Source organism: Bos taurus, chromosome 22, assembly GCF_002263795.3.
Source record: "Bos taurus isolate L1 Dominette 01449 registration number 42190680 breed Hereford chromosome 22, ARS-UCD2.0, whole genome shotgun sequence".
Taxonomy (NCBI): domain Eukaryota; kingdom Metazoa; phylum Chordata; class Mammalia; order Artiodactyla; family Bovidae; genus Bos; species Bos taurus.
Genome location: NC_037349.1, coordinates 47,145,182 through 47,156,155, shown reverse-complemented (window position 1 = coordinate 47,156,155; position 10,974 = coordinate 47,145,182). Strand labels below are relative to the sequence as shown.

Here is a 10,974-nt window from a genome sequence, read left to right as displayed (position 1 = left end):
CCTGTTGACAGGTAGTTGGGCTGGATCACAGGGTGGTCGTGGGGGTTGGCACTTCTCAGTTTGAGCCAGCCCACGCTCGTGCCCCGCATGGTCCCCACATGCACCTGGAAGAGCCCAGAGGAAGCAATGACCCCGGTCACCCCCAGCGTAGTCATTTAGAGATGCCCTGGTTTCCTGTGGGGCGGGACTGGACATCCAGAGTCAACTGAGAGCAGATGCATTTTGGCATCTACTGTGCATCGTAACCTCTCCCCTGCCCCCCTCCCCAAATCAAGGCACCAAGCCACCTCAGTCGATGGCTCTTGCTTCCTGGCTTTATACCTGATTGTTCGAAATATTCAGGGTTGGCATTCCCTGGGCAGAGCTGGCCTCTCTGTCCATTTCTAGTACTCAGCACCCAGAGCTGGTGGCCCAGGCTGGGTGCAACCTGTCTCACTCTACCTCTGACTCCCCACCCCGCTTCTCTCCCCTCAGACACTGAACAGCTGGAGGGCAGGACACAGACTTCAGGGCCCCCCTACCCCGAAGGTCTTGCTGTGATGGGGAGACCGCCTGCCCACCTGGTAAGCCTCCTGCTGCGGGGGGACCCGCCCATGGTCGATCACCTGGGACGGCAGGAAGTGGAACTGGATGTCCGGATGGGGGACCCCAGGCTGGCTCCGGATGAAGCCCCCCGTTTCCAGATGGGCCGTGGCTCCATACCCTGAGGATCAGAAGATGATGATGAGGCAGAGAGCAGTCCTGGCATGGCAGGTGGGTCCGACTCCTCTCTGTGGGTAGTTCCTCCTCCTCTTCCAGGCCTGTGTTCCAGTACTGGACCCACGTCCTCAACTTTCCTCTGTCCCCAGGTGGGCCCACCCACCACCATGGCTTTCAGTATCAGCTCCATGCCAAGAGGCTTCAGCTTTGCCCCCCTCCCACTCCACCACTGCCAACGCGACTGTGGGACTTGAGGTCACACGGGCGTCCCAAACCTACCCCAGCCCCCACCCCCGACTACACTACACTGCTGTCACTGCAAGTCAGAAAACACTCTTCGCCATCACCCCCTACCACGTCTGTTAGAAAGTCTCCATCTTCAGCTCCAAGATCAACTTCAGCCCACCTTCCTGGCACTACCACCCACACCCCAACCTCCATCCAAGCCCACATCACCTAAGTGGTGGTAGCTGGTGCCCAGCCTCTCTGTGCCTCCTGCAGCCCGCCCATCACACACAGACCGCGATCAAGGTCAAGTCCCTCCTCCATCCAGTCTCCCACTGTTGCAGGAAGGGCGAACCCCTTCTGAGGCCCAATAGTAGGCTCTTATCTAACTCTTGGAAGTGAATCGTCAGAGGAGACACACATTCTGACACAGCAAAAGACTTTGTTGGGAAGGACCACACCCCCCAACCCCGGTTGGAGAGCAGCAGGGTGAGGGAACCCAGGAGAACTGCTCTGCCACGTGGTTCGCAGTCTCAGGTTTTCTGGGAATAGGGTTAGTTTCGGGGTCGTCTCTGGCCAGTCATTTTGCTTGGCCCATAGTCTGACTCTGGGTCCCTCCTGGTGGCATCTGCATCTCTCAGCCAAGATGTTGAAGGATTGAAGGATTCACTCAGCCAGAGTGAAGGATTCTGGGAGGCTGGTCTTCTCCTCCTGCTTTTGGCCCCTCTCCTGAATCCTCCTGGTTATTTTTCAGTGGCAGCACCGTGTTCTTCTTGACACCTCCTGTTGTGAGACAGCTGAGGAAGTGGTCATCATGTGCCTGGCCAAGGCAGGTGGTTTCGGTCTCAGGCCCTAGAAGGGGTCCTCCTTCCTTCAACAACTGACTGGTAGGATCTCTCTTTTGCTACGACTGACCTCCTGACCATCAGGGATCAGCCTGCCTGCTGATGGACCGGACCCAGCAGCCAGCACTGGGACCCTTTAAATGTCCCTGGCCTCCTCCTGATGTGCACAACTGGCCAGAGCTTCCTGACCAGGTAAGGAACGAGCGACTACACTGGCCTGTTTTCCCTTCCCTTTCCTCCTATCCTACCCTTCTCTTCTGGTCCTGGATGCAGGAGTCTAGTGGAAGAGCCTAAGTTATCTGAGGACTGGAGCCTGATCACCTCCTGTGGGCAGGGACCTTGAGTTATCTGGTATCTGGTTTCCGGTAAGGCTGAGTTCCCATCCTCCCTTCCTGTAAGCCCAGGTGGAAAGTCCTGTCACACCTGGGTGTCTGCAGGTGGCAGGAGACGTCTAAGGCCACCCCTTAGTTCCTGTTGGTCAGAACTCAAATCGGAAGTTCTGCATCTCTGTAGAAGGTTTTCTGAGAACCTTCAATCTTATATTTAAGGGAGTGTCTGATTAGGACAGCCATGCCTGTTTTATGTTCTGTGTTGTGATTTGTGAGGCCGTTCTGCCTTCTGAAATAGGAAACTCTGGTTCTGTTCCATTGCAGGGCCCTCTTGGGAGAATTTGTCTTGACTGAAAAGGTTTTAGCTATGAGCCTGTGATTAAGAGAAGGATATTTTATTATAACACTGTGTGGCCAGAATATTCTTTAGATTCCAGAGAAAACCTGTTTAGGTGAAACTCTTGAAAATTCCAAAACTGGTTCTTTTTGTATATACAGTTAGAAAAGGCAAGCTTGATACAGTGTCCTTTAGAATTCTGACCCTGAGGTCAGTTCCTTCTAGGAGAACGTGGTTTTCTCACCCTGTGCCTTAACAGATCCTGAGGGCCCGGGTCCTATTTTATCTAGATCATCTCTATTTCCTGAGATAGATGAGGGTGGGTGGGGAACCTTTCTAAACTATACTTACTCCAACTATTACTCATAAATTAGTGAGTTTTATAATACCCAATTCATGATTAAGTTTAGAAAATGAACCTGTGAGATCTCTGGTTGTATATATATATAATCTCCTTACCTTTGGATGGTATTATCAAAATTAATTCATCGACGAGCTCTACTTAAGAAAGTTAAGCACTTATATAAATTTTCAAAACTACAGAAAGGAATTGGCAAGAATTAATTTCAGGTTCATGCGAACTGGGAAATAGTATTAAATTAATATCTGGTTTTAAACTTTGTTAATTTAAATAGATATGACTTTAGAGTCATCAAGTTATATGACTTGTATTAAACCAAGGTATGGAGAAGGAAATGGCACCACTCCAGTATTCTTGTGTGGAGAATCCCAGGGACAGAGGAGCCTGGTGGGCTGCCATCTACGGGATCGCACAGAGTCAGACACGACTGAAGCGACTTAGCAGCGAACCAAGGTGTAACTAAAGGTATTAAGATCTTATTATATCTATTACAAATTTGTCAGCAAGGAAAGTAACGTGGCATAATGAAATTTTATAAGTGAGTTAAATGAATGCAAGATAAGAGCTTTTGGATGAATGTCTTAGGAATAATTATATTGTAGGACTGTCTACTTAAGGATAATTCTGTCTAGATATTTGAAAATTTGCTTGAAATATAGAGTTGTTCTAAATTAAGTGATGGACATTTATTGAATAGCTAAGTCATTCCCAAATAAGACACTGAAACATCATTAACTGTAATAAACAGAGAAACTAAAGGTATTTAGGATGATTAATGAATATGTTTGGTGTCATCCTGACATGTTCTCTGTAAGAAAGCAAATGTTTTTAGGAATTATCACTAGCACTTATGTTCACTGAGCTACAGAATCCTAATGCAAAAGATAATTCATAATTGCTTACCTCTTAGTTTTCACTAGAAATTAAGGTTTTTAAAGAGTTCAGCACTCTAATTTAAATATGTAATTAAAGCTAATAGAAATAATAAAAGAAGCATTTCAGTATACAGTAGGAAAAGAGGATGTGTATTGTCAGTGAAGAAGGTATGAGGAATGGAATTGCATTTTATTAAAAGAAAAGAAAGTGACTCTTACAGCTGGTTGTTTCTCAAAGAAGAAGAAAATGGAGGACAGGCTCATATGGATACAGAAAATAATGGAGACTTTGTGGATCATCAGGATTGGCTAGGTTTAAAGTAAAGTTAATTTTGTTGTTAAAAGTAGGTTGGTACAAGACTGGTTTTCTCTATTAAGAGGACAGTTTCCTTGGAATGCTGCTTTTGATAACAGATTGTGTGAGTTTTTGTGCCCTTGCATGCTAAATTGCTTCAGTCATGTCCGACTCTCTGCGACTCCATGGACTGTAGCCTACCAGGCTCCTCTGTCCATGGGATGCTCCAGGAAAGAATACTGGAGTGGGTTGCCATTCCCTCCTCCATGGGGATCTTTCCAGGGATCAAACCTGTATCTCATACGTGTCCTGCATTGGCAGGCGAGTTCTTTACCACTAGCACCACCTGGTAAGGGATCTGTATTTGCTTTTTTCCCCCCTTGAATTTATTTTTAAAGTTTTAATTGTAGGATAATTGCTTTACAATGCCTTGCTGGTTTCTGCTGCACAACAAAGTGAATCAGCTGTCTGTATGCATACAGCCCCTCCCTCCCACGCTCCAGGCCATCACAGAGCTCTGAGCGAACCGTGCTACAGCTGCCCCCCGCCAGCCACTGCGCACACGGCCGTGGGGCTGTGTCAGTGCTGCTCTCAGGTGCCCCATCCCCTGCTCCACACACTGTATTTGCTTTTGCGATCTCTTGTAACTTTGGGTAAGGAGTAAGTATTATCTTACAGTGCTGTATGATCTTATTTGACCAAGTGTTTTAAAGTCTGAAACATTACTAGATTTTAATATGTGTTTTCCAAAAAAAAACCTTCCCCTCAAACTAATTATGACTTACAGCAGTTTGCTAAATTATACCTTTGTAAGCAGAACTGAAACACTTCTTTCTCTGTACCTAATTTCCTCTAGAGATTGGAAACTCTTAGGTTCCCAGCAGCTTTATCAGATAAATTAGGAAGGCCACCTCCTAATTGGTGCAGGCATCTCAAGGTATTTTACGGACCTCAAAAAGGGAGGAATTCACCTAAATCTGTGACAAGGCCATGGTGTGGCTTTCCTGGCCTAGGGAGGCTATCTTAATCAATTAATCAGACTTAATTTTAAATCAAGATATCTTGATTTGGCTATATGTGATAAAAATGAGGCTAATTTTAGAGAGAAAGAGAGACTTCTGTGGATACCAAATTCTAATGTTATTTATTGAGGTCTGTGTTCACTAAGACTCACTTCTCAGATAGTTCCTTGCTGTTATGTTAATTGCTGCAAAGTTTAATTATTAAAAGGAAACACTGTTTCTTTCTAAAGCTTAATTTTTGGGATGAAGATTGGACACTCCGTGATCTGCAACAGAAAGTTAACACCAGGTACGGTCATTTAAACTTAAAGGCTCCCTTACGTTGGGGACAGTGACACCATACTAGGGTTGGCCAACCTAGTGGGCTGGGTGCCTTGTGGACAATGCCAATATATAATTTCCCTAAAAGGTAAGGGCTGGTATAGAACAGACAGACAAAGTCAGATGAACTGGGATGGGCTGGGCTGCAACTAATGGAGGTTCTTAAATTTTCACTTACGACCTTACTAACACTGCTAGCTATATTGTTTATGTTGCCTGTTTTACAAGATTGTTTTCCTGCATTACCAAACGTGTGACTGAGCCTCTGATAAGGTGATGATACATAGTTCCATATGAGATCAGTGATGGTAATACTGTAACTCCAGATATGGGAAGAAGCATATTAGCATCATCCCTCCTAGCTTTAATCGGACTCGAGAGTATTTTACCACAAATTACCTCCCTCATTCAACTAAAATTTTCTACACTAGTATCAAAAAAGGCCTACCAGAACTATATTTTCTCTCACTCCTCACTACCCTCACCATAGCATATCCGTATTTAGTCACAAGTCACCTCTACACTAAATGCAACACCAATAAGCAATAGCCAACCAGTAACAATTAAAATCAAGAACCATAACTACACAACACTGCAATTCCCACAGCCTCCTCACTAAAAACTCCAGAATCACCTCTGTCATCACTCAACCCCTAGTCTGTTAAATTTAAATACAGTCTCTACTTTCTCACCTTTTAAAACATAAAATGCCACTGAAAACTCTTATCATCAACCCTGAAAGAAATATACCTAAAACAGTCTCTAATATTAGAGACTCAAACCACAGGATACTGTTCAGTAGCTGTCATATAACCAAACACAACCAACATCCCCCCAAATAAAAAAAAAATACTGTTAAATCCAAAAATGAGCCACCAAAATTCAACATAATCCCATAACCCCCACCCACAATCATCCCAAGTCCACCATAAATAGGTGAAGGTTTTGAAGAAAACCCCACAAAACAAATTACAAAAATAGAACTTAAATACAATATATGTTATCATTATTCTCACATGGACTCAAACCATGGCCAATGACATGAAAAATCATCATTGTTATTCAACTATACGAACACCAATCACCATCATCTGAAAACCACACCCATTAATACAAATTATTAACAATGCATTTATTGCTCTTCCAGCCCATCAAACCCATCATGAGGAGATTTCAGTTCCTACTGGGCATTTGTTCAGCATTACACATGTTAACAGGCTTATTTCTAGCAATACATTACACATCAAACACAATAACCACTTTCTCATCATTAATACTTAGCTAGTTAATGTTGGAGAATGCAATGGCAACCCACTCCAGTGTTCTTGCCTGGAGAATCCCAGGGACTGGGGAGCCTGGTGGGCTGCCGTCTATGGGGTCGCACAGAGTTGGACACGACTGAAGCGACTTAGCAGCAGCAGCAGTAGTTAATGTTACCCAGCCAAGAACATCGATTACAGGTGAGTTATCTTATATCTACATGGAAATGGAGCCTCCATATTTTTATGTGCCTGTTTCTTCCTGTAGGATCAGGGTTCTATTATGGATCCTAGACTTTTTTAGAAACTGCACTTCGTTAGAATCACCTATTTACAGTCATAGCCACAGCATTTATAGGCTATGTCTTAACCTGAGAACAAAGTCGTTCTGAGGGGCAATAGTTATTACTAACCTCCTCGCAGCAATTCCATATATCAGCATAAGTCTCAGTGAAAGCATCTGAACTGGCTTTTCAGTAGATTAAGCGACTCTTAGACAATTCCTCACATTCCGTTTTATTCTCCCATTCATTACTGCAGCACTCACAGCTGTCCACTTACTATTCCTTGACGACACAGGATCTAAAAATCCCACAGGAATCTCATCTGACACAAAATCCCCCTTCATCCCTACTATACAATAAAAGACATCTTAAGTGCCTTATTAGGAGTCCTAATGCTACTAATGTTGGTGCCTGACTTCCTAGGAGACCCTGATAACTGCACAGCCTCTCAAGCCAGAGGGGCACTTAGTATCTGCACCACAGTCCTTGCTGTCACTCCCCAGTAAAGTCACTCCCTAGTAAACTAGCAGCGGTATGGGCCCTAAGCCTATCAGTCTCAGTTCCCGCACTTCCCAGTGCTCCCTGCATCTAAGGAACAAAGCGTAACATTTCAACCTCTCGGCCAAAGCCTATTTTTGAGTACTAGCAGCAGACCTCTTAACACTAACATGAATTCGAGAACAACCCATAGACACCCCTTCATTACTGTCAGACAACTAGCATCTATTTTATATTTCTTTTTAATTCGAGTACTAACACCAACAACTAACATCACTGAAAAATAATTTCCTAAAATGAGTAGTCTTTGCAGTGTATCTATTATCCTGGTCTTGTAACCCAGCAAAGGAGAATAACACATCTCTCTAGGAAGAAGTTCCAGCTCCACCATCAGCACCCAAAGCTGAAATTCTACCTAGAGTATACCCTGACATTTCGTTATGGGACATTACGACATTATTAAGTACCTGTGAGTATTAAAATCACCTCTTTTTAGCATAAACTATGTACTGTGCATATATGCACTATGACATGAAGATGTACATACATAATATATATATGTGTTATAACATTCATTATTTACCCCATGTTTATAAGCATGCACATTATCTTATTGACAGCACGTAGCACATATTACTAGTCATGTGTAGCACATTAAATCAAATCAATTTTAGTCAACACGAACATCATATCCAATAGATTGCAAACTTAATCAGCAAGCTGTGTGAGACCACCAGTCTGCTTGGCGGCTGTCCCTCTTCTCTCTGCAGGCCCATGACTTGTGGGCGTTTCTGCTAATGAACTTTATCAGACATCTCACCTCACTTCAGGGCCATCTCACCTAAAACTGCCCACGTCTTTCCACTTAAATAAGACATCTTGATGGACTAAAATAGCGCATGCTCACACATAACTGTGATTTCAATTTTTTAAGGGATGCTGTGACTCAGTTGTGGCCTTAACACAGTCAAATAAATTGTAACTGGATTTTAATTGAATATTATTTATCAAAAGGTGTCATTCAGTCAACGAGTTCAGGACATAAGGAAATTAGACACACACTCTACATGTACATGCAGCGAACAAGTACATGGCCTGTTAACAACCCCCCTTAACCACCCCCATGCTAAAGCCCATGCTCTAAGTAACCCTGCCAAAACAAGGCAAAAACATATAAATACATAGAATTAGCTGTCTACTCAACATGAGTAACTTAATGCTCAAAGTTAGATAGGCCTAGAAAATAAACCCCAATCATACCAATAAACTACGTAGATGTTTGCCATCTATATAGACAGACATTTCCCTAGATCTATTGACCATTGTCATGAAAATTGTATCAACAAATCCAACAGAAACCACATAAAACAACTATATATATGTTATTTCACTATGTAAAAACAGCTTGTTAATGTAGCTTAAAATCTAAAGCAAGGCATTGAAAATGCCCAGATGAATTTGCCAACTCCATGAACACATAGGTTTGCTTCCAGACTTTCTCTTAACTTTTAATAAAATTATACATGCAAGCATCTGTGCCCCAGTAAGAATCTAAATCACCAAGATTAAAGGGAGCAGGTATTAAGCACAATATTAGTAGCACATAACTTAGACTTGCTTAACCACACCCCCACAGGAAACAGCAATGATACAGAGTAAGCCATAAACGAAAGTACAACTAAGTTATATTAAGTAGGGTTGGTAAATTCCATGCTGGCCACTTCAGTCATATAGTTACCTCAAATTAACAGTGATATAAAATAAAGTTAAATTTTAACTAAGCCATAAGAAGTCATAACTAAAATAAAAACAGACTATAAAGGTGACTTTAGTATTTCCTGACTACACAATGGGACTAGATACTCTATGCTTAGTTCTAAACTCGAATAATTACAAGATGAAATTATTCACTAGAGTACTACTAGCAACAGCTTAAAACTCAGAGGACTTGCCGGTCCTCTAGAGGAGCCTGTTCTATAAATGATAAACCTCAGCAACCCTTGCTAATTAGGCCTATATACTACCCTCTTCAGCAAACCCTAAAAAGGAATAAAATTAAGCCTAATTATCGTACATAAAAATGTTAGAACAAGATGTAACCTACGGGGTGGGAAGATATGAGCTACATTTTCTATTTCTCCATTACACAAAAAAGTTTTTATGAAAAGTTAAAAACCAAAGAATTTAGTAGTAAATTAAGAAGAGAATACTTAACTGAATAAGGCCATGAAGCATGAACATACCGCCCATCACTCTCCCTAAGTGTTGTAAGAACTTCCTATAAGCTGTTAGCAAATACTGATAACAAGAGAGGAGACAAGTCGTAACAAGGGAAGCTTACTGGAAAGTGTGCTTAGATAAATCAAAGCATAGCTCAAACAAAGCACCTAGTTTATACCTAGGAGATTTCATAATTTATTACTATGCTGAACTACATCTAGCCCAACACCCCTTCTCCATATCTACTAATATAAGGAGACTAAATGTTGAAGGAATGTTTTATTTAAAGTACGGGGGATAGAAATTTAAAATGTCCTCTAGCGCTATAGAGAAAGCACCATAAGGGAAGGATGAAAGAAGCTTTACAGGAACGAAAAGTGAAGTCTACCCTTTGTGCCTTTGCGTGATGATTTAACTAGCAAACATTTAACAAAGAGAAGTTAAATATCCTGAAACCAGAGGAGCTACTTATTAACAGTTTATTAGAGCAAACTCATCTATGTAGCAACATCGAGAGGAGATGTGTAAGTAGAGGTGACAAGCCTAACAAGCTTACTGATAGCTGGTTGTCTAGGAAAAGAATCTCAGTTCAACTGTAAAAATTACCAAAAAAAAAAAAATAGAAATGTTAATGTATTTTTAAATGTTAATCTAAAAAGGTACAGCTTTTTAGAAATGGATACAGTAAAGACAACACCACAGTTGGCTTAAAATCAGCTACCAATTAAGAAAGCATTCAAGCTCAATAACAACTTTACCTTAATATTAATGCCAGTAACAAGCACATCAACTCCTAGATTCATACTGGACTAATCTATTGGCCAACAGAGGTAATAATATGAGTAACAAGAAGTATTTTTCCTTGCATACGTTTACATCAGTAACTAATAAAATACAATAATTAACAGTATATAAATATAACTCAACATTAAATTATTCATGGTATGTGTGTGTTAGTCGCTTAGTCGTGTCCGACTCTTTCCGACCCCATGGACTGGGGCCTGCAAGGCTCTTCTATCCATAGGATTCTCTGGGTGAGAATACTACAGTGGATTCCCATTCCCTTTTCCAGGGGATCTTCCCAACTCAGGGATCAAACCTGGGTCTCCCACATTGCAGGCAGACCCTTTACCATCTGAGCCACTGATTTGGGCTAAATTATTTACTAACACACTGTTAATCTACAGGCATGCACTCAAGGAAAGGTTTTTAAAAAGTCAAAGGAACTCAGCAAACACAAACTCCGCCTGTTTAGCAAAAACATCACCTCTAGCCTAACTAGTATTAGAGGCACTGCCTGCCCAGTGACAGCTGTTAAACACCACAGTTTCCTGGCCATGCAAAGGTAGTATAATCATTGTTTTCTACATAAGAACTTGAATGAACGGCCACTTGGGGGTTTTA

General features: G+C 42.0%; 2 protein-coding genes across 14 annotated transcripts in view; one reads left to right on the top strand and one right to left on the bottom strand.

The window, feature by feature from the left end:
• Positions 1-10,974, bottom strand: part of CHDH (choline dehydrogenase) — a 92,179-nt gene that overhangs the window by 2,526 nt on the left and 78,679 nt on the right. For all 3 annotated transcript variants that reach the window (XM_059879501.1, XM_005222729.5, NM_001205564.1), the window contains 2 exons: positions 561-703; positions 2-104 (listed from right to left, as the gene is read on the bottom strand). In XM_059879501.1, coding sequence (XP_059735484.1) covers positions 2-104; positions 561-703 — 246 coding nt within the window. The remainder of the gene's footprint in view (position 1; positions 105-560; positions 704-10,974) is intronic.
• The window catches only part of CACNA1D (calcium voltage-gated channel subunit alpha1 D), a 370,601-nt gene that overhangs the window by 352,780 nt on the left and 6,847 nt on the right, over positions 1-10,974 (top strand). For 10 of the 11 annotated variants that reach the window (XM_010817680.3, XM_059879485.1, XM_059879486.1 and 7 more), the window contains 2 exons: positions 475-753; positions 1,679-5,277. The gene's annotated coding sequence lies outside the window, so the exon portion shown is untranslated. The remainder of the gene's footprint in view (positions 1-474; positions 754-1,678; positions 5,278-10,974) is intronic. The other variant, XM_059879482.1, reaches the window with a different exon arrangement.